Genomic DNA, 25312 nt, shown 5'->3' with positions numbered 1-25312 from the left:
AGGATTCAATAAAAAAAAACGAAACAAGCATGTAGTAAAGATTTACCCACAGACCATTTATTAAAATAACAGAATCATTACTGTCTCCAAATAATTATCATCTTTACGATTTTGTTATCAATATCCCTGAAACGGAAAAGGGGTTATAAAATTTCAAATGGATATTATTTACATCACGTGACATAAATCATGTGACGAGGGAAAATGGCCGACTTAAACAGGTGTGTCCAAACTTACGATGTTAGAAAATGTTATGTTTTGCTTTATGTTGATTAAGGGCTTTATTGTAATTGATTTCATTTAGTGTGATGTAATATTTCAGTTGTTTTGTTGCAAGTAAAACAAACAAATGCAACTGACAGTGTCACATAGCATCTAAAACATGACTTTTTAGGGGTTATAGCTAAAACGGCACCTCGGCAAAACGGCACCAATTGGCGAAAACGTCACTTCGCCTCCAGCGAAAACGGCTACTATTGCCTCGCAAAAACGGCACCTTATGTTTTTACCTTGGTAAAATAAATGAAATTTAACTTGGATTGAGAACTTGCAAACACCAATAATTGTGAAATGTTAAAACAAGTTAACATTAGAAATTAGCCTCTACACAAATTTACTGGCCGACTCTGTTTGGGAGGCTCAGGTAACTTATTGTGAAAAACCTATAGGCTTCGAAGTTTTAAGTACCTTTATCAAATTTAACTTAATGTCAAGCTAAAACGTATTTAAGAGGCCTAAAATGGTGATGTCAGATCAAAATTATTCACAATGGCCCTTCGATGTGTTGCATGCGAGAAGAATGTCTGAAAAAATCAAGCTGCTATATCATGTGACAACTGTGACCAATGGACCCATCGTACATATGTGTGTGTACCTGACTTTCTGTGGCCCGTTATCAAGACATAGGTGAGGTGCCGTTTTAGCCTGCACCCCTTTTTAGCGAGCAATAAAATCAAGTCGAGAACATTGAACTTATACATAGAGTTAAACCTAAGCCTTAGGCTAAGGGCGAATGTAACATGAAATGAAGAATGCATGAAGCAAGCATCTTTGACACACATTATGTCATTGTTGTGAAACGGTAAATCATCCGTTCTTAACCTGTTCTGTCACAGAATTAAATGATGACAATGAAGAATTATTTTTGTTATGCATGAAATATTACAAAACTGGTATTTTTAGTTAGGTCAATGATAATTTTTCGATAATTACCAACTTTGGTCGCGTGATTGTGTATTTAAAGGAAAATATACCAAATTTTATATTTGGGATCACACTTTCTCAGTGAAGTACAAATCCTAGTACTTTTGGGGGGTTGATTCCCATCCGGGATTCAAACCCACACTCTTAGAGTGAGGCACCTAATCTCCAGCACACTAATTCAGTGATCTAACCCACTCAGCAACCGAGGCTCAGTGGAAAATAATTGTAAAACACCAGGTGGCAAAATGATCATTGATGGACAAGATCTCTAGCTCATACTGGTCATAGTAAAATAAAATACACCAAGTTTGAATATGGATTTAAAGTATTTTCATTGCCACACTTATTTTCCAAAGAGCACATCTAAATTTTTTGTGAGTGCCCTGTGGCACACATGAAATATAAAATCTATCCTTGCTTTTATCATTTTTGATATTTAACAGAGGAAATGAGATCTGCAGTTTCTTCATATACGACCACAATGTGCTGAAACGAGAAGAGGATGACTTGAAGGATGCCATTATCTACTTCTACCCGAACACGGTATAGCCACCAGATGTGATGATGATGATGATGATGATGATGATGATGTTGTTATTCCTTGATAGACATCAAGACATACAGCATTTGCATGTGCTTCATCAATTTAAATTGTTTTAGAATATAAAGTTAAGTATGTTTGTTTGTTTGTTTTTGTATAACTCCACATTCAGCATTATTCCAGCTATATGATGGTGGTCTGTAAATAATCGAATCTGGACCAGACAATCCAGTGACTGACATCATGAGTATTGATCCTCGAAATTGGGATACAATGACATGTATCAACCCAGTCAGCGAGGCTTACCTCATTTGCAGAAGCCATTACTGACAGTCATAGCTAATAAAGAAAGATTTTGTCATGACAGTATCCCTCAATACTGCAATTAAGAGCAAACAAGAAGCAAGCAATTGTTATATAAGTGAAGAAAACAACAGAGGCCTGGAAATATATCACCAACAATGGATTACATCATTTGACCCTGGTATTCTAATCGGCCATTATTAAAGGGAGACATATTCAAACGTCACACAATCTCATTAAAATCAAATCTTAGTTCTCGCTTCCCCTGAACAAAGATCTGAGGACATCCCATTACGGGTCACGTCTGACCGACCTTGCGGGAACTTTGACCGGCCAATGGATTGACCAATCAGAAGGGAGCTTTCTCGTGCTTTACGGCACTAATTTCAAATTGGCGACTACACTTCGAAACATATTTTGACAAATTCTCGATTACAAATTTGAAACCTGAACAAAAGAACATTCTGGAATGGCTAATAGATGGTCTAGACTATATGGATTCTGTCGTTTAACCCGTAACTATTGTTCAGAATACCCAGTGTTAAAGTTTTCGAGGTTGCATGATTAGAAATCACATTCCGACTGTCACTTTCATAATCTGGTAAGCAAAGCTCTGATAAGTCGGATGAAAGGTCGTTCTGACGTGACCCCTAATGGGATGTCTTCAGATCTTTGTTTAGGGGTAGCGAGAACTAAGGTCTGATTTTAATGAGATTGAACGTCACATTTCTGAGTTTGCTGATTTTACAATGATTCACACCTTCAGACAACTGCCTACATGTGGCACTTCGCCTCAGTGTTAGATTTACCACCTACAGGTATATGCAATTTGTTGAGTGCTTCATCATCTAGATACACCATGCTGAGTTTAACGTACCAATCACAATGCGAGTTACAAACCAACCTTAATGTTGGGTTAGTGATATTGTTACGCGTTGATTTCCAAATTGAAACAATATGTTAACCATGAAATCTGTGTGTAAAAGAATTTAGTGTGAAACCAACAAACAAATAACAATGGTATACAGTCATCAATGTGTTACAAAGTTAACTAGGTTTACAAATTAATGCAAATTAGTGCACAGAAAATACAATGGCAGTTCACAATAGAGTGGTAGTTCATTATTCAATGGCAGTATAAAATGTGAGAGCAGTGGAAATGACTATGGCAGGAGAAAGAATCACCTCGCTGCAACAGCTTCCAAGATAGGCCTTGGCTGTGAACCCCAGGGTGAAAAGCATCTTCACACAAAAACTGGTCTTGATGTAATGTCAGATGAAATGTGGCATGCGCCTGTATACACATAAATAGTTCAACTAGCTTCCAGCACTTTCCACACAGCGCCAGACCAGTCCAGTGTCACAAGAACATTACAGAATATTCCACATGTTTCTGTTACGCTTGATGTCCATCCATGTTATTCCGGAAGTTTTCAGATAACTTGAGCATCTGATTATAAGAACTTCCTCTCCACTACTTACATTATATAGTACCACATTCTTGACAAATAATCATTGTTCAAATACAATGCAATGAGCTCTACTGAATCTGTATAGAAACAATGTAATACAAACATTGTGTGACAATAAATTACTCTGCCAATATCAACAATATGACAATAGCAACAACATGGCATCCAGTCTTATTGATTACGATAGGGATTCATGTAGGTTACCGAAATGTTTACCGAAATGCGAGCCTTGGAGATATAGAGGATGCATATGCCAGTCCTCCTTTACCCCCCCCCCCCCCCCCCTCTCTCTTTCTCTCTCACTCACTCACTCACACACTCTTTCTCTCTCTCACAGGTGAGCGTTGACAACCAGTGTGCGCTGGTGGGAAAACTTATTGGGATATCAGATTTTTTCTTTCATTGTCTTCCACAATCTACCCCCAAAGTCATCAAACTTTTATCGGAGAAGTTTGCCACACAACGTCATGGAGATTTCACCATTGTAAGTATCAATAGTTTACTTAATTTGATAATAGAAAATTTGTCATAACTTGAATGTTCCTCAGAGCAAACATGGTCTCATCAGGTTAGTTGAAATGTATGTTCAGTGCACAGGACCTTTGAATTATAGAGGGGGCATGGGTGGCCTAGTCGTCTTATGGTGCCACCATTCACTGTGAAAAGTTGCATCTTCGTATGATCATGTTTCAAATCCTAGTTCGTCCGGATCATGTTCATAGGTTGTCAGTACTATAACTGGGGGCCCGGGGGGCCCGGTTGTCTAAGGCGCCACGATTTACTGTGCAGAGTTGCATCTTCTTGGGCACGCCAGAAATCTATGATTGTGGGTTCGAATCCCGGTTCGCTCCGATTATGTTTTTAGGTTTGTCAGCACCATACCTGTGCTCGTGGATTTCACCGAAGTGGTAAACGTCTGAGACCTGCACCACTTTGGGCTTTCCTCCCACATTAAGCTGATACGGCACGATATAACCTTAATACTGTTAAAAGCGGTGTTAAACCCAGATCACTCACTCACTCAGTACCATAATGGTGCTCGTAGGTTTCACTTAAGGCTTTTCTCCAACATTAAGCTGACATGTTGTGATATAACTGGAATACTGTTCAAAGCAGGTGACTATGCTTGTCGTAAGAGACCACTAATGGTATCGGGTGGTCAGACTCGCTGACTTGGTTGATGCATGCCATCATATCCCAATTGCGTGGATCGATGCTCATGATGTCAATCACTGGATTATCTGGTCCACACTCAATTATTTACAGACCGCTGTCATATAGCTGGAATATTGCTAAATGCGGCGTTAAACAACAAACAAACAAACCTGTTCAAAACGGTGTTAAACCCAGCTCACTCACTATGGAATTAAAGAACAACATATTTCAAACACTTGGTCATGTATTTTGTGGACATTTCAAATTTTTTTACTTAAGATTATTCAATAGAATTATGACATATTCACTATCATGAGTTATAATCTGTTACCCCTTTGTTTGGTCAGGCCCTTGGTTGTGACTTGTTCATCCCGGACGACTTCATCACTCGCCATTTTGAGTTTGTGTGGAAAGTGTTTGTTTTCTTCCAAGGCAGCTTGGAAGCTCTGAGGCAGGTAGGTAACCTGGAAGGCTACTAGCTCAACATTGATGGCCACAATTTCTTTTCAAAGTTACGATAAAGGTAATTTAATGCATTTTTTTATGTGACATATTTTTTGTTTCAAAGACTTTGAAGTTATCCTATTCTGTTCACATCATTTTTGTATAATTTTATTAAAATTTCACAACTTTCATTTAGCGTGTTTGGAAGACCCCAGTGGTAATTTCGCCTTAGAACAGGTCCCCAGCACCCAATGCTGGTTGTAAGAGGCGTCTAAATTGTGTACTTGTGTGGATTCTGGGTTAGAACAGGTCCTCAGCACCTGATGCTGGAGTTGGAGAGGAGAGGCAATGGAATTGATTGGCTGGCCAGGCTTCATGATTTGGTCTTACGCCAATAGTGTGGGTGGTTGCACATGGTATCAATCTTTGGTATGTCTGGTCCAGATTGGATTATTTGCAGACTGTCGTAATAATGCTGGAATATTGCTGAAGAAAGTTTTTAATACTGTTGCATCGCACCAAGATCCTGTCATGGTAGTAAAAGAGAGGTGTTACTCCTTGTATTGACTTCAGGTTCAAACAACCTTTCCTTCCTATTTTCCTCAGTCCATTTGCATAGCCTGGTGGTTTAAGTGTTTGTCCATATCCACTTTTTCAGCGATGTAAAAATCCTCAAAGTTTTCCAGCTGAACTAGCGAAGGTATGGGAGATGTACCTACCCTTTTGTCAGGTCTACGGAGATCTGGTGTCACAGGCGTTTCAGATATTGCCAGACATTCAACTGTCAAAGGTACTTGAGCACTGGCACTGTGCCAGAATTAAAACAGTGTTGCATCTAGGGCTGGAGTAAGCATGTTTAAACTTGTTTCACCGTATTGTAACACACACAAATCTGAAATAATCATTATTTATGTTGACATTGTAATGTACAAAAGTTGTCAGTAATTTTCTGCTTTCTGCAGCTGTTTCTTTTTATGCATGAACTGTCACGATTGTGAGACAGTCATTATGCCTCTTTGGAAATTGGCCCTGTGGAGATTCTAGGTTAAAAAAGGTCCCCAGCAATGTTTGCTGGTTGTGGGTATCTGGGTTAGAATAGGTCCCTAGCAACCTATGTTGGTCGTGGGGATTCTGGGTTAGAATAGGTCCCCAGCAACGAATGCTGGTTGTGGGTATCTGGGTTAGAATAGGTCCCCAGCAACGAATGCTGGTTGTGGGGATTCCGGGTTAGAATAGATCCCCAGCAACCTATGCTGGTCGAGGGGATTCTGGGTTAGAATAGGTCCCCAGCAACGAATGCTGGTCGTGGGTATTCCAGGTTAGAATAGGTCCCCAGCAACCTTTGCTGGTCGTGGGTATTTCAGGTTAGAATAGGTCCCCAGCAACGAATGCTGGTCGTGGGGATTCTGTCTTTGAATAGGTCCCCAGCAACCTATGTTGGCTACGGGAATTCTGGGTTAGAATAGGTCCCCAGCAGCCTTTGTTGGTGATGGGGATTCCGGGTTAGAATAGGTCCCCAGCAACCTATGCTGGTCGTGGGGATTCCGGGTTAGAATAGATCCCCAGAAACCTATTCTGGTCGCGGGAATTCTGGATTGGAATAGGTCCCCAGCAACCTTTGTTAGTGGTGGGAATTCTGGGTTAGAATTGATCCCTAGCATTCTATGCTGGTCGTGGGGATTCTGTTAGAAAAGGTTAGAATCATGCCATGACAGATTAACTATAGTCATATTTTGAGTAGTATATGGTATGTCCTAAAGAAGGAAATTCAAATGGCTAACACAACACACAATGCTAACATCCTCAAAATACAGAATACATCAGTATAACTGATTGGTATCACATTGTCACATGTTAATAATAACTCTTTTGCTTGTCCAATCAGAGCTACTGCAAGACGTTCCTCCATGCTTCACACATCCTGCAACGCTGTCACCGACAGAACGGGGTCATAGGGGGAGCCCTGCTCTACAAGAGCAAGTACGTTGTGGATAATCATGTTCGGTGCTGGCATTATCAGTCACTGGATTGTCTGGTCTAGACGCGATTATTTAGAGACCATCGTCAAATAGCTGGAATACTGCTGAGTGCAGCATTAGAAACAAACACCCCCCCACACACAATCATTAGAATGACAAAGTCCATGCTTGTCTTTGCAATGTTGATACATCCCCTACATCAAATTGTTTGATAGGCATTACTTAGAAGTTGACGGGTGATAATTTTATTGATAACAACATCTGTAATACTGTAAAACGTGATGTTTCGATATAGATCCTTATACCATTGTCTAGCAAGACTTGTTATCCATAAATTGTGTCTACTTTTTCATCCTCTATATTGCCAGGGCTCACATTTCAATAAACCTACTCTAACCCCTGGATCCTGGTTCTCGCAATCTCAGATAACCTGCCCTTGATTTTCATCAGCCATTTTGAATTGCTGCGTAGCGTAACAGACAACTTCGAGTGCAAGTTACAAACCAGCCTCAATGTTGGGTTTTGTTATAAACAACATGGCAGCCAGTCCCAATGATTATGGTGGAGTAAGTGAGAAACTGACTGACAAGTGAAAGAAAGCCCCAAAAAATCTCTTTACTGTCCTCCATCCTTACACATTTCCTTTTTCCTTAGGGGCATGGGTGGCCCAGTCGTCTAAGGCGCTTTGCAGAATTGCGTCCCTTGGGCACGCCAGAAACCTATGATTGTGGGTTCGAATCCCGGTTCGCCCCGATTATGTTTCTAGGTTTGTCAGCACCATACCTGTGCTCGTGGGTTTCACCGAAGTGGTAAATGTCTGAGACCTGCATCACTTCGGCATTTTCCTCCCACATTAAGCTGACACGCCGCGATATAACTGGAATACTGTTAAAAGCGGCGTTAAACCCTACTCACTCACTCCTTTTTCCTCATCTCCATGTTTGATTGGTTGGTAAGATGTTTGGATGTGCTGCTGAACCTACTTCTGTAGCTAACCTGGCAAGGGGTAATTTTTGTGATGCTGAATCAGTTTATCCAGAAATCTGTGGTTCATGGGAGACCACACTCATTGTTTTGTTATGAAAACGCAATGCCATTTAGAGAGATGTCAGATGTAACAAAAGTTAGTTTTGGGATAACACTTTCTAAGTAAAGTACAGATTCTAGTACTATTTTTTCTTGAGTCCCAGTTAGATCTCTGACTTTGAGTGCTCGTGATTAGGTGCCTTATTCTGGCAGTGTGGGTTCGAATCCCAGATGGGACTCAACCCCCAAAAGTACTGGAATCTGTACATTTCTAAGAGACTTGTGAAGATCCGGGGAAGAATAGGTTTTCAGCAGGGGTCCGGAAAATTTAAAATCCCAATCGGACATTTGCATTTAGGCCACGTCCCCTTCAAATAGCGTATTTTAGTACGACTTTTCACACACATTACAAGTTGTTACGTATTCATAATATGATGAATTATGAATTGTTTCAATTTAAATTGTTTAATTCACCGGACAATTAATAACAAATAATATCATTTTAGATATACATGGAAAACATACATTTGTTTCTGTTATAATAACCATCTGTTAACGTAGTGAACGGTGTAATCAATATTCATGAGTTATATTCCTGAGTCTGCTCAAGTGTACGCGTTGTAACATTTGGATCAAGACTATTATCCCATATTTGGTTATCACGTGACCTCACGGGAAAAGGTTTTTTTTAAACTAAAGATTATTTAAAAACAAGACAGATAATATAATCACAAATCCTAAAATATCGTTGATAGCAATAGTTATTTAAATACTTTTTTCATCTGTACTTAATTATTGACCATAAATAAATTTGATATCCATCGTCACAGAAAGCAAAATGACAGTCAATCAAGATTCAATATACGACTAGCTACTGAAAACAATAAAATCTGCAAATCCTCATTGTATGTCAACCAATCGAAAGTCGTTGGCCAGACTTTGAGGGTTTGGCAGATCCACTCGACTGATCTGCATCGGTCGACTGGCTGTCGACACCGCTTCTTTTCTGAGACTTTTCAACAAGCCATGCTTGCCGTAAGAGGCGACTATGCTTGTCATAAGAGGCGACTAACAAGATTGGGTGGTCAGGCTCGCTGACTTGGTTAATGCATGTCATCGATCCCAATTGCGTTGATCGATGCTCATGATATCAATCACTGAATTGTCTGGTCCATACTTGATTATTTACAGACTGACGTCATAGAGGGAATATTGCTGAGTGTGGCATTAAACAACAAATAAACAAACAAACTATGTTTCTAAGAAAGTGTTATCCCATATATGACATTTGTTTCACTTGTTGGTTGTTTACACTGGGCTGACTGATAGCGTGTTTTATCCCTTTGTTTTATACATTGTGAAATGTTTTGAAATGGCCTATAACGTCCAACCCAGGTCTTTGTTTGAAGTAATGATCCATCGCTGTTGTTGTTTCACACAGAGTGTTGTCCACACAACTGTCTCCAGATGTCACAAAGAGACTTCTCCTTCTCAAGCCTCAACAGAATCATGTATGTTCAAGTATGAGAAAGTATGTGATAACTCACAAAGAACAATGAAGAATGAAGCATGGTTTATTTCACGATAAAACATTGTTCTATCATGAAATCATTTCTGGAAATTCAAACATGCACTCGCAACTTGATGATGTAAATTGGACGACCGTATCATGGTTTATTCTCCCTGCAGTGTCTAATTGTACACTTAACAACCCCCACTCACCATATTTTTCTTAAATCCTTGGGATATAAGGACAAACCTCTGTCAGATTGTGTCTCAGTGTGATGAGAGGCTCATCGTAGCCTATTCCATATGTTTGCCCAGCGTTGTTTGTTTGTCTCGTGTTGTTTGTGTAAGGCTAAATTGTTGGGTTGTTTTGTGAATTAACCATTTAAACATTATAATTTCTCTTTTTATCCATTCTGTTGTAGCTGCCATGCCAAGAAATAAAACCTGGTAAGACACATTAAGTAAGACAACATTTAGATGTAGCCAATCATCTGTAAAATAAGGGAGAGAATTTATGGATGTCAACTTCTTTATTATGAGGAACACAACGTGTCAGAGTATGATGAAGGAGTAAGTATGTACTCTGAAACGTTGTGTTCCTCATTATAAAGAAGTTAACATCCATAAATTCTCTTCCAAATGTGTATCACTTCTAAATGCATTTCAAAGACTTCATCTGTAAAATGTTCAACAATCACCGTTTCTCACTTAATTTGACGGGGGCACGGGTGGCCCAGTCGTCTAAGGCGCCAAGATTAGCTGAGCAGAGTTGCGTCCCTTGGGCACACCAGAAACCTATGATTGTGTGTTCGAATCCCGGTTCGCCCCGATTATGTCTCTAGGTTTGTCAGCACCATACCTGTGCTCGTGGGTTTCACCGAAGTGGTAAACGTCTAAGACCTGCATCACCTCGAGCTTTCCTCCCACATTAAGCTGACATGCCGTGATATGATTGGAATACTGTTAAAAGCGGCATTAAACCTAACACAGTCACTCACTCACTCACTTACTTTGACATATTTTTTTCAGCTCCATGATGATTTAATAAAATACATTTCAATGACACCGGTCAAAATGCAATCCGACCCATGAAGATGCGGGGTACGCTTGTCATAAGAGGCGACAAACGGGATCGGGTGATCCATGTCATTGTATCCTAATTCCGTGGATTGATGCTCATGATGTCAATCACTGGATTGTCTCGTCCTGACTCGATTATTTACAGACCACCGTCATATAGCTGGAATATTGCTGAGTGTGGTGTAAACAACAAACAAACAAAATGCAATCCATATAGCTGGGATAAAGCTAAGGGTGGAGTTAGGTTGTGATCAGTGTGACCACCCCATGCGTATGTCGCCTCTTACAACTGGCATGGGTTGCTGGGATTCTATATCCTGACACAGAATTCCCACTGGGGAATGTCTCAATAGTTTTTCAGTAGGTTTAATATTATTTCAGATTTCGAGTTACCGGGAGGTCTGCGTCTCCTGAGAGTCTTCCTGCCTTCACAGGAATACAGCAGAATGAGTGGGCGCAGACAGACCTCACTCAGGTCCAAACCCGGACCATCCAGCAACAGACAATTTCTGTTCCTTGACACAAAGGCTCTGATGCCTTCCGATCTTGCTTCTGTACCTACTCTGCAATGTCACAGTGCCTCTCCACCGGCACTACCGCCTCCGCTGAAAGATGTAGTGCAGAGGATTTTGAGTGGGGGAAATACAGATTTTGATAGTGAACCAGAATCTCTAGAAACAAATAAAGTGATAAATACAAAAATGAAATCTCAAGAAAATTCTCCTCACGTGAAACTTGAAGGGGAAATAACTCTGAATAAATCCGGGGAAACAACTCCCAAAGACGATGGATCACCTGGTGCACAAAAAGTTGTAAGTTGTTCAGATTCAGATGTCAGGACGGAAAAGGATAGTGACATCAAAAGATTCAATGGAATCCGAAAGTCTTTCTCTGAGGATGAAAGTGGTGCAAATAAAGACATGGATGACAATTCTCGAGACGGAAAATCAACTGACGATGGGCTGTTTTTGGAAGATTCTGCTGTTGTCGGTTTTGAAGGTCATGTTGTTGACAGTGACAAACCTGTTCAGGGAGCAGATGTTATTTCTGATAGGTCTAGTGACAAAGAAGACTGTGCTTCTCAAAAAGAAACTTACATCAGTGTCATTGAAGAAGACACAAGCAAGGCAGCATCTGATATATCCCCTACAGCATCTTCTGAAGATCCAAATCTAACCGAAGAAGACAGAAGTAAGGTTGAAACTGACTCTAGTAATGTAGACTTCGTAAATCACAGTTCAGAGACTACCTCCAAATCTGAATCTGAAATTGAAGCACTTAATGAATTAGATTCAGGACATCATTCAAGTGATAGACAAGAAGAGTCGGAAATCTTAGTGCAAACTGAATTAGATAGAGATAAAGAAAAAGTGTCTGAACTTCAAAACAGTTTGAAACAGGATTCAGTATCGACTGGTTCACCTGACATTAGCAATACTCCACACTTGGCACTTAGCTGTACAAGTGATGAGTACATAGCAGAGGATGGAGGTCATGTGACAAGAACTGGTGTAAACCCGTCTGAACCAGCAGGAGTGACAGACTCCGAGAATGATGCAGTTACTCCTCTCTCCTGTGAAGATAAACCCTTTGGACGAAGCGGTGGAACGGTTTCGTCTGTGTCTGATGATGGCATGTCTTCTCACAAGGAAACTCTGGAGTTCACAGATGACCAGAATGTTTCTATAACAGACCAAAATACAGGGTGGCCATGGAAGTCACCATCCATATCTACAGAGGTAAAAAATGTGAACTTTGTTGCCAGTTCGGAGAGTTATGTGTCCTCCTCTTACTCGCCGAGCGAGGGTGAGATGAGCGGGAGCTGGATGGCAGAGACTGATGGACTGGTTGACCTTACCCTGTATGTTCAAGGTCATTCAGAAATGTTACTGCTGCTGCTGCTAGAGAAGGGGGTCAAGTGTGACAAGCCGCTGGTTTCCGAGTTGGTAGGTGGAACATGTAACTGGTTGATATGTTTGTTTGTTGTTTAACGCCGCACTCGGCAGTGTTCCAGCTATGTGACAGCGGCCTGTTAATAACTTGAGTCTGAACCAGACAATCAATCATGAGCATCAATCTTTGCAAATGGGATACGATGACATGCTTTAACCAAGTCTGAGAGTCCCGTTTCCGTTAGGCGCCTATTATGGCAAGCATCGGTTGCTGAAGACCAATTTTAACTTTAATCTTCAGGGGTTGGACAAGCATTGGTTACTGAAGACCCATTTTAACTGTATTCTTCATGGGTTAGACAAGCATGGGTTGCTGAAGACCCGTTTTAACTGTAATCTTCACGGGTTAGACAAGCCTGAGTTGCTGAAGACCAGTTTTAACCGTAATCTTCATGGGTTAGACAAGCATGGGTTGCTGAAGACCCGTTTTAACTGTAATCTTCACGGGTTAGACAAGCATGGGTTGCTGAAGACCAGTTTTAACCGTTATCTTCATGGGTTAGACAAGCATACGTTGCTGAAGACCCGTTTTAACCGTTATCTTCATGGGTTAGACAAGCATGGGTTACTGAAGCCCACTTTTAACCATAATCTCCACGGGTTAGACAAGCATAGGTTGCTGAAGACCAGTTTTAACCGTTATCTTCAGGGGTTAGACAAGCATGGGTTGCTGAAGACCCGTTTTAACTGTAATCCTCACGGGTTACACAAGCATGGGTTGCTGAAGACCCGTTTTAACCGTAATCTTCATGGGTTAGAAAAGCATAGGTTTCTGGAGACCCGTTTTAACCGTTATCTTCAAAGGTTAGACAAGCATGGGTTGCTGAAGACCCGTTTTAACCGTAATCTTCAGGGGTTAGACAAGCATAGGTTGCTGGAGACCCGTTTTAACCGTAATCTTCAGGGGTTAGACAAGCATGGGTTGCTGAAGACCCGTTTTAACTGTAATCCTCACGGGTTAGACAAGCATAGGTTGCTGAAGACCCGTTTTAACCGTAATCTTCATGGGTTAGACAAGCATAGGTTGCTGGAGACCCGTTTTAACCGTAATCTTCATGGGTTAGACAAGCATAGGTTTCTGGAGACCCGTTTTAACCGTAATCTTCAAAGGTTAGACAAGCATGGGTTGCTGAAGACCCGTTTTAACCGTAATCTTCAGGGGTTAGACAAGCATAGGTTGCTGGAGACCCGTTTTAACCGTAATCTTCAGGGGTTAGACAAGCATGGGTTGCTGAAGACCCGTTTTAACTGTAATCCTCACGGGTTAGACAAGCATAGGTTGCTGGAGACCCGTTTTAACTGTAATCTTCATGGGTTAGACTGATAACAATCATAAGGGACACACTATTGGATATTCTGGTGGGGGGTTGGTTGAAATATTTGGAAAAAGTAAATTGACTCTGGTTTTACAACAAAAACATTATTTTTTGTCCTTGGACTTTATCAGCTAAATTTGAAAATTAATCAGAACCGATTGAGTTGAGGAAATTTGCTGTCATATAACAATCACAAGGTTTATCGCCTTGGTAAAACCATCTCATTAAAATTGGATCTCTTACTCTGATATGACATCTCTGTGTGAAGTTCTGGCTAACCCTGTCTTGAAGGTTGCTTGGATCTGATTTTACTGCGATTGTTTGTAACATTGCTGATTTTCATTGAAATATGGAAAAACTGGTTTACTCCAAAAGTGGCTTTAAGGCATTTGTTTGTTTGTTTGATTTGTTTGTTGTTTAATGCCACACTCAGCAATATTCCAGCTATTTGACGGCGGTCTGTAAATAATCGAGTCTGGACCAGACAATCCAGCGATTGACATCATGAGCATCAATCCACGCAACTGTGATCGATGACATGCATCAACCAAGTCAGCGAGCCTGACCACCCGATCCAGTTAGTTGCCTCTTACGACAAGCATAGTCGCCTTTTACGGCAAGCATGGGTTCCTGAAGACCTATTCTATCCCGGATCTTCATTTGTTTGTTATAAATATGATGTGGTTGATGTCAACATAACTTGATGGAAGAGGTCTATGCATTACTGTTTTGGGGGTCCAGATTGATTGACCTTCATTCTTTCAAACAGTGGCGTGGCTCTCTGCCGCATCTCGCTGAGCTGGACTATGAAGTGAAGGAAAGCCTTGAGTCACACAGCTCAGAAGAGGTGAGTCTTTCTTCCTGTGTCATCTCCATGATCTTAGAACGGAATAAAATTCAAATTCAATGTGAAAAAATGTCCATTTGTCTGATAATCAAATTCAAAAGCGCATAATGTTTCTAGATATTGCAAATAGAAAACTTCTTAATTTTCGACAGCGCTCTGTTTGTACATGTTCAACTGTGAACAATTCATGACACAACTCTACAATGGATGATGTCAGAGTAAACATACTGCAACATTTTTTCTGTGTTCCGGTATATTGGGTTAAACATATATTGTCTTGTTTACTATAAAATCTTCACAAAATTTCATTCACAAATGGACCGCCTCCATGGTCTAGTGGTAGAGCGTCTGTTCGGAGAGCGGAAGGTCCGGGGTTCGATCCCCAGCCGCGTCATACCAAAAGACGTTAAAAAATGGTACTTGTTGTTTCCCTGTCTGGTGCTCGGCATTAAGGGGCTAAAACAAGGACTGGTTGGCTCGGAGTCAGTATACTGTCTCTGAGTGGGGTATTCATGTTAAATTGCAGCATGGTATCTCAGTGAGCTAGCACTATAAATCGGCATCAGTCTGGACTAGTACAAGCAGCCACACAATCACATACACGTACATGCACGTCGCTACATTAGTGCAATAATTTTGGACACGACATTAAACCCAATTTCACCTCACCTCACCTATAAGAAAGAAACAACTCCCACTCGTCGATAATATTCAAGCTACCTCAAGGTGTCCTGCAAACTGGTAATGGAAGAAGGGCAGGTAGTTTGGGGGACAAATTCTTGCTTGCTTTAGGGACGACTCTGTTGTAAATTTAGCAAAAGTATTTTTAAAATGATCAAATTAGATTTACATCAACCTTAACTACATGGAAATGTTCAGGAAGTTCATGCTATGACCAAGTCACTCAGAGACATTTTCAGGGAATGTAAAAAATGATGTTTCGCTTTGAATTTGATTGACAAAACACTGGCAACACAGAAGTCATTTTTCTCTTACATTGTTATCTCCCCTGTATCCACATCAAGGGAGGTAACTGACTTAAAAAGTTCAGTATCCACCCTTGCTGAACTAGGCTGGAATTCCTGGGCTCGATTGTAGCGCCACAAGTGGCTATTATGAGTTATGTCCCTTTTATGCCTCTCCTATTTATAATCAGATTCCACCTCTCGTATCACTTGCATTTGCTTCAAACAAAATGGCGGCACTCTGTCAAGACGATCTGATAGATACCGTATATCGCTGTGTATAAGGCGACCCCACGTATAAGAGCACATGAGCACCTTGATTAGAAACATGAAAAGATTTAGAAAATATCTGATGACAAAGCAGTGCTTTGCAAATCCTGCAATCGACCAAAATATGCATGACTTTTACGAATCGGATTTTGATTTCGTTGTGCAATTTTGATTGGACTATGCATAGACCTGTTAGTCCTGCCAAAATGTAACTTCATAATACCAGCTTAGCCTTTTATAGTCAGTTAACTCCCTTGCTTTGGGAAGATGCTGAATCCATTTCTGGTGTTCCCCGTCGTGATATTGCTGGAATATTGCTAAAAGCGGCGTAAAATCATACTCACTCACTCACTCACTAGAAGAAAAAAGGTATACATGTACAAACAGTGTCAGTCATTGTGAAACACTTTAGCTCCAAGTATATCACAATACTTATCACAAAACAGATAACTGTATTGCAATACATTGCAATAAGTATTTTGCCAATACATAACCATAATGATGCAATAAATAAATTGAACCTCATTCCATGGCAGTTGCCTGGCTCACCAAGCATTTATTCTGCGTTTATGTTTCCATAAATTTAAAAAGAGAATCTCACCCGAGTGTCTTTTGATATGAAATATATCAACACGAGTTGAAAAAAGTGGCAAAACTCCAAGGCTTGCCGAGGAGTTTTTCCACTTTTATCATGTTTGTTTATCATCCAACATCATTCTTCCAACTTTTTCAGTTTGTAGACAGTTATAAGCAGTGTTTTAAGTGTAAAAAGTACTTCTAACAGCTTCAGTAGCAGAGCCATTATTGATGTCATTTAAGTGTGACGTCATGGTAACCAATGGTCTGCAAAGCATTGTGATGCAATTTCATTCCTTGATCTCACCCAAGCGATATCTCCTGTGGGAACCACTTTTGGATGATAACCAAATTTAGACTACCCTTTCCTGGTTGGCTGACAATAGGGTGTGTGGAGCTTGTATCACTATACTGCACTGTTTGAGGATTTCGTATTGTTACCTACGGGCTTTTATTTTAATAGTTACATAACCAGTCTGTGAAGGCAATTTTAGATGATGACATCCTACAATGGATGACAGGATACAATGGAATACATCATCACACAACGGATGACATTATACAACAGATGACATCATCACACATTATATGACATCAGACAATATGTGACATCATCACACAATGGATGATATCACACAATGGATGACATCAGACAATGGATGACATCATCACACATTATATGACATCAGACAATATGTGACATCACACAATGGATGATATCACACAATGGATGACATCAGACAATGGATGACATCATCACACATTATATGACATCAGACAATATGTGACATCATCACACAATGGATGACATCAGATAATGGATGACATTATCACGAAATGGATGCTGTAATATGTGCCTATAATATTTGCATTGTCATTAGAATACAGAGAAATATCAACCAAGTTTATCTGGTAGAATCATGAGCATGATAAGAATACACATTTCATACTGTCATGCCAAATGCTAGATTTTCATATATTAGGCATGATACTCGCTTGTCTAGACAAGGAGTTCTATTTGATTCATTGTCATGTCATCTATGTGCCTCTGAACCCCTTTGTTCACCAAGTCAGTGTGTCATTACTCCGCAGCGGGGCATCGGCAGCTACAGCTTCCTCCGCTATGACTCCTTCACGCGGAATGTCTCAGGTAAGATTACAGCTCATAGCGCGCCTCCCGTGTCCAGGGGCGGGCATGATACAGTCAGGATAGCAGAGCTCCAGATAACTTATTGAGCCATTGAGTTTTTACTCTAGGGTTTTGATTTCAATTGGGTTATTACATTTTTCATTGGGTAACCAATATTTTTTCACTCAGCTATTCTTCACTCTATTGGGTTTTCCCAAAATTAGTGAACATTTTAATGTTTTAGATATACATTACTGTTCTAAATATATAGGCTTGACTCGGAAAGTAAATTAGCATGTAATTAGCTCCTTTGTACGCATGCTGAAAAAGCTTCATTGGGTATTTACACAAGCTGTTTTTATACATTTTATTTTTTCATTTAATGCATACGTTTCTGAAGACCCAGGCTCGAATCCCCACATGGGTACACTGTGTGAAGCCCATTTCTGGTGTCCCCTCATGATATTTGCTGGAATATTGCTAAAAAACGTACTCACTCACTCATTCACTCCAACAAGTAGACATTGTTGTGACAATGGTGAAGATAAGACAGTCATGCTGTGATACACTGCGTTTTTTCTTCAGCCACAATACCAGTAACGTTAAAATAAATATATAATGTATCGATACATCGTCCTATGGTATGATCGATTAATCGACCTGTGGTATGATCGATACATTGACCTGTGGGATGATCGATACAACAACTTTTGGTATGATCGATACATCAACCTGTGGTATGATCGATACATCAAACTGTGGTATGATCGATACATCGTCCTATGGTATGATCGATACATCAACCTGTGGTATGATCGAGACATCAACCTGTGGTATGATCGATACAGCAACCTTTGGTATGATCGATACATGGACCATTGGTATGATCGATACATCAAACTGTGGTATGATCAATACATCAACCTGTGGTATGATCGATACTTGGACCATTGGTATGATCGATACATCAATCTGTGGTATGATTGATACATCGACCTGTGGTATGATCGATACATCGACTTGTGGTATGATCGATACATTGACCTGTGGTATGATCGATACATCGTTCTGTGGTATGATCGCTACATCGACCTGTGGTATGATCAATACATAGACCTATGGTATGATCGATACATATACCTGTGGTACGATCGATACATAGACCTGTGGGATAATCAATACATCGACCTGTGTTACAATCGATACATCAACCTGTAGTAGGATCGATACATCAACCTGTGGGATGATCAATACATAGATCTATGGTATGATTGATACATAGATCTGTGGTATGATCGATACATCAACCTATGGTATGATAGATACATTGGATGGGCGGTCGGGTAGCCTAGTGGTTAAAGCGTTCGCTCGTCACGCTGAAGACCCGGGTTCAAATCCCGACATGGGTAAAATGTGTGAAGCCCATTTCTGGTGTCCCCTGCCGTGATATTGCTGGAATATTGCTAAAAGCGGTGTAAAACCATACTCACTCACTCACTAGATACATCGGCCTGTGGTATGATCGAGATACATCGACCTTGGTATGATTGATACATGGACCATTGGTATGATCGATACATCGACCTGTGGTATGATCGATACATCGACCTGTGGTATGATCAATACATCGACCTGTGGTAAGATCGATACATTTACCTGTGGTATGATCGATACATTGACCTATTGTATGATCGATTCATCGACCTGTGGTATGATCGATACTTGGACCATTGGTATGATCGATACATCAACTTGTGGTATCATCGATAAATCGACCTGTTGTATGATCAATACATAGACCTATGGTATGATCGATACATCGACCTGTGGTATGATCGATACTTGGACCATTGGTATGATCGATACATCGACCTGTGGTATGATCGATACAATGACCATTGGTATTATCGATACATCGACCTGTGGTATGATGGATACATCGACCATTGGTATGATCGATACATCGACTTGTGGTATGATCGATATATTGACCTGTGGTATGATCGATACATCGACCTGTGCTATGATCGATACATCGACCATTGGTATTATCGATACATCGACCTGTGGTATGATCGATACATCGACCATTGGCATGATCGATACATCGACTTGTGGTATGATCGATATATTGACCTGTGGTATGATCGATACATCGACCTGTGGTATGATCGACACATTGGCCTGTGGGATGATCAATACATTGAATGTGGTGATTTTGGAATTCATAATGATTTTGTTCGGGACACTCCAATATCCCCGCACCAAGTCGCAGGGGGACACAAGAATAGTTTTGTTTCTGGAGTGTAACTCCAAGAGTATTCCATATTTTTTTTTTATCAGATATCAGCCTGGCAATGAACTGGAGCCTTTAAATGGTTAGGACATTTGGAAATTTATGTATTTGTTGGATTTCATGCCTACAAATTGGTTTACGGTTCCTATGAGGGAAGGACTGGTTTTTTGTGCACAAGTCAAAGAACAATGGGTAAATCCTGCTGGTTGTGACAACTGTCTTCTGTTTGTAATCACAACAGTTTCTTCCATGTATTGAAGTTGGTTGTTGTTGTCTGCAGGGAACGTGATGGAGTCGGTGACCGGGGCGGCGCACGAGTTTGTGGGAACGTCCACCAAAATACATCACTACTTCCAACAGAACCCAACCATGGCAGACATCCTGCTTAGGTCAGTAGACACAGGGCTGTCAGTGGAGAGTATACCTGAACAGTAGACACAGGGCTGTCAGTGGAGAGTAGACCTGAACATTAGACACAGGGCTGTCAGTGGAGAGTAGACCTGAACAGTAGACACAGGGCTTTGAGTGGAGAGTAGACCTGGACAGTAGACACAGGGCTTTGGGTGGAGAGTAGACCTGGACAGTAGACACAGGGCTTTGAGTGGAGAGTAGACCTGGACAGTAGACACAGGGCTTTGGGTGGAGAGTAGACCTGGACAGTAGACACAGGGCTTTGAGTTGAAAGTGTGCCTGAACAGTAGACACAGGGCTTTGGGTGGAGAGTAGACCTGAACAGTAGACACAGGGCTTTGAGTGGAGAGTAGACCTGGACAGTAGACACAGGGCTTTGGGTGGAGAGTAGACCTGGACAGTAGACACAGGGCTGTCGGTGGAGAGTAGACCTGAACAGTAGACACAGGGCTTTGAGTGGAGAGTAGACCTGGACAGTAGACACAGGGCTTTGGGTGGAGAGTAGACCTGGACAGTAGACACAGGGCTTTGAGTGGAGAGTATACCTGAACAGTAGACACAGGGCTTTGGGTTGAGAGTAGACCTGAACAGTAGACACAGGGCTTTGAGGGGAGAGTAGACCTGAACAGCAGACACAGGGCTTTGTGTGGAGAGTATACCTGAACAGCAGACACAGGGCTTTGAGTGGAGAGTAGACCTGAACAGCAGACACAGGGCTTTGAGTGGAGAGTAGACCTGGACAGTAGACACAGGGCTTTGGGTTGAGAGTAGACCTGAACAGTAGACACAGGGCTTTGAGGGGAGAGTAGACCTGAACAGTAGACACAGGGCTTTGAGTGGAGAGTATACCTGAACAGCAGACACAGGGCTTTGAGTGGAGAGTAGACCTGGACAGTTGACACAGGGCTTTGGGTTGAGAGTAGACCTGAACAGTAGACACAGGGCTTTGAGTGGAGAGTATACCTGAACAGCAGACACAGGGCTTTGTGTGGAGAGTATACCTGAACAGCAGACACAGGGCTTTGAGTGGAGAGTAGACCTGAACAGCAGACACAGGGCTTTGAGTGGAGAGTAGACCTGGACAGTAGACACAGGGCTTTGGGTGGAGAGTAGACCTGGACAGTAGACACAGGGCTTTGAGTGGAGAGTAGACCTGGACAGTAGACACAGGGCTTTGGGTGGAGAGTAGACCTGGACAGTAGACACAGGGCTTTGAGTTGAAAGTGTGCCTGAACAGTAGACACAGGGCTTTGGGTGGAGAGTAGACCTGAACAGTAGACACAGGGCTTTGAGTGGAGAGTAGACCTGGACAGTAGACACAGGGCTTTGGGTGGAGAGTAGACCTGGACAGTAGACACAGGGCTGTCGGTGGAGAGTAGACCTGAACAGTAGACACAGGGCTTTGAGTGGAGAGTATACCTGAACAGTAGACACAGGGCTTTGGGTTGAGAGTAGACCTGAACAGTAGACACAGGGCTTTGAGGGGAGAGTAGACCTGAACAGCAGACACAGGGCTTTGTGTGGAGAGTATACCTGAACAGCAGACACAGGGCTTTGAGTGGAGAGTAGACCTGAACAGCAGACACAGGGCTTTGAGTGGAGAGTAGACCTGGACAGTAGACACAGGGCTTTGGGTTGAGAGTAGACCTGAACAGTAGACACAGGGCTTTGAGGGGAGAGTAGACCTGAACAGTAGACACAGGGCTTTGAGTGGAGAGTATACCTGAACAGCAGACACAGGGCTTTGAGTGGAGAGTAGACCTGGACAGTTGACACAGGGCTTTGGGTTGAGAGTAGACCTGAACAGTAGACACAGGGCTTTGAGTGGAGAGTATACCTGAACAGCAGACACAGGGCTTTGTGTGGAGAGTATACCTGAACAGCAGACACAGGGCTTTGAGTGGAGAGTAGACCTGAACAGCAGACACAGGGCTTTGAGTGGAGAGTAGACCTGGACAGTAGACACAGGGCTTTGGGTTGAGAGTAGACCTGAACAGTAGACACAGGGCTTTGAGTGGAGAGTAGACCTGAACAGTAGACACAGGGCTTTGAGTGGAGAGTATACCTGAACAGCAGACACAGGGCTTTGAGTGGAGAGTAGACCTGGACAGTTGACACAGGGCTTTGGGTTGAGAGTAGACCTGAACAGTAGACACAGGGCTTTGAGTGGAGAGTATACCTGAACAGCAGACACAGGGCTTTGTGTGGAGAGTATACCTGAACAGCAGACACAGGGCTTTGAGTGGAGAGTAGACCTGAACAGCAGACACAGGGCTTTGGGTTGAGAGTAGACCTCAACAGTAGACACAGGGCTTTGAGGGAAGAGTAGACCTGAACAGTAGACACGGGGCTTTGAGGGGAGAGTAGACCAGAACAGTAGATGTTTGGCTATTAGTGGAACAATAGACAGGGGCTGTTATCTGTAGGGGCTGTGAGTAGAGAGTAGACAGTTTGTTGACATGAACAGTAGTCATGGCGTTGTGTATGGTCAGTAGATGGTAGACAATGAACAATTTGTAGACATTGCTGTTGTTAACACAAGGCAAGTTTGTAGAACAGCAATTAGTAAATGTTAGTAGTTAGTAGTTAAAACCATGAGAGATAATTGACAGAATTAAAAGATAGTTGGTAGACAAACAACAGTAAATATGGGACAGTTAGTAGACAAACAACAGTAAATATGGGACAGTTAGTAGACAAACAACAGTAAATATGGGACAGTTAGTAGACAAACAACAGTAAATATGGGACAGTTAGTAGACAAACAACAGTAAATATGGGACAGTTAGTAGACAAACAACAGTAAATATGGGACAGTTAGTAGACAAACAACAGTAAATATGGGACAGTTAGTAGACAAACAACAGTAAATATGGGACAGTTAGTAGACAAACAACAGTAAATATGGGACAGTTAGTAGACAAACAACAGTAAATATGGGACAGTTAGTAGACAAACAACAGTAAATATGGGACAGTTAGTAGACAAACAACAGTAAATATGGGACAGTTAGTAGACAAACAACAGTAAATATGGGACAGTTAGTAGACAAACAACAGTAAATATGGGACAGTTAGTAGACAAACAACAGTAAATATGGGACAGTTAGTAGACAAACAACAGTAAATATGGGACAGTTAGTAGACAAACAACAGTAAATATGGGACAGTTAGTAGACGTTTAACGGGGAAAGTGCACCTTGTAGAATTAAGATTATTTTGAGAACTGGAATTGACTTTTAATGGAAGTTGTTTCCATGTAACTGTAATGTTCATGATATTTATCAAATATTTACTGGTACATCAATGAGGAATCATCTTGTCCAGTTCTTTGTAAGACCTTAATGTGTACAAAGATTGTTAATTTTGTACACATGAAATTCCTGTTATGCTCTATCCAGCATGGTTACCGTTCCAGATCCCACACCGCCAGTGTGTATGGCCATCAGGCAGTGAGCCATGAAACCTTCTTCCAACTCAATGCACCACAGCGCCACTCTGGGGGCTATCCACAGCCTAAAGACATCGTGTTTACCCTGGACCAAGTAGCCACACAGAAACTACAGACTGACCACGACATCACGCTGCTGTAGGTGCTGCCACCTGGTGGTGACAGTCTGATGATTAGTGACTAGCGGCCTGGCAGCACCATTCATGGGTTTCACAGCATACACCAGCCTGACAACACTGTGGGTTTCACAGCTTACGCCAGCCCGACAACACAATATATCTGTTTCACAGCTTACACCAGCCTGACAACACAATATAGGGGTTTCACAGCATACACCGGTCTGACAACACAATATATAGGTTTCACAGCATACACCGGCCTGACAACACAATATAGGGGTTTCACAGAATACACCGGCCGAACACAATATATGGGTTTCACAGCATACACCGGTCTAACAACACAATATATGGGTTTCACAGCACACACCAGCCCCACAACACAATATGCTGTGAAACCTCATTGGAAGGTGTATTAATTGCTTATTACAGAACATGCTGTTCATTATTTTTCCCATAGGCAGCAGGACTATAAGCAGTGGATCTTTAAATGGCAATGTAACTAATGACAAGGTAGCATGAGTGATCAACTTTTTATACAATTATACAGCATTTCGATGTTAGGATCTGATATGATTTGTTGTTGCAGTTGTGCCGAAGAAGGTCCTCATCCCTTCTGTCTTTTCATCAGTTATAAACACTTACCTGTTCCTTGTGCTGTGATCACTGTTGGAGAATTTGTGTAAATGGGCAGCTATATTCCTTTGAATGTAAAACCCACTTGTCAAAATTTGTTATGTTTTTTGGTTGAACAGATTTTTCTAGGCCAGTATACACTCAGGAATGGATTGAAAATAGGAACAATGTTGGTTTTGACATTGTTGCACCACAGTAAACAACAAACAAACCATCTTATCCTGTAGACTTTACGTATGTTATCTGTCATATTCCCTAATATAAATGAACCCGTGAAGATCGGGTAGAGAATAGATCTTCAGCAACCCATGCATAGACCTCTTCCATCAAGTTATGTTGACATTATATTTATAACAAACAAATGAAGATTCGGGGTAGAATAGGTCTTCAGGAACCCATGCTTGCCGTAAAAGGCGACTATGCTTGTTGTAAGAGGCAACTAACTGGATCGGGTGGTCAGGCTCGCTGACTTGGTTGATGCATGTCATCATATCCCAATTGCGTGGATCGATGCTCATGATGTCAATCAATGGATTGTCTGGTTGACTCGATTATTTACAGACCGCCGTCATATAGGTGGAAAATTGCTGAGTCGGCGTTAAATAACTAACAAACAAACAAACAAATCACAGC

The 25312-nt window shown here is 41.5% G+C and overlaps 1 protein-coding gene across 1 annotated transcript; it reads left to right on the top strand.

Annotated features, from left to right (window-relative positions):
• The first annotated feature begins 204 nt into the window (after positions 1 to 204).
• Positions 205 to 24251, top strand: LOC139456162 (BLOC-3 complex member HPS4-like). Its single transcript, XM_071237715.1, has 13 exons — positions 205 to 221; positions 1647 to 1746; positions 3857 to 4003; positions 5022 to 5129; positions 5777 to 5908; positions 7004 to 7098; positions 9565 to 9634; positions 10055 to 10079; positions 11094 to 12658; positions 14750 to 14827; positions 17731 to 17788; positions 20344 to 20452; positions 23892 to 24251. The coding sequence occupies exons 1-13, from the start codon at positions 205 to 207 to the stop codon at positions 24064 to 24066; spliced, it is 2679 nt and encodes an 892-aa protein (XP_071093816.1). The 3' UTR covers positions 24067 to 24251.
• The last annotated feature ends 1061 nt before the right edge of the window (positions 24252 to 25312 follow it).

Source organism: Haliotis cracherodii, unplaced genomic scaffold (genome assembly GCF_022045235.1).
Source record: "Haliotis cracherodii isolate W230 unplaced genomic scaffold, xgHalCrac1.p SCAF_11, whole genome shotgun sequence".
Taxonomy (NCBI): Eukaryota; Metazoa; Mollusca; class Gastropoda; order Lepetellida; family Haliotidae; genus Haliotis; species Haliotis cracherodii.
The sequence above is the reverse complement of the archived record's forward strand: the minus strand, read 5'-3'. Positions and strand labels throughout refer to the sequence as shown.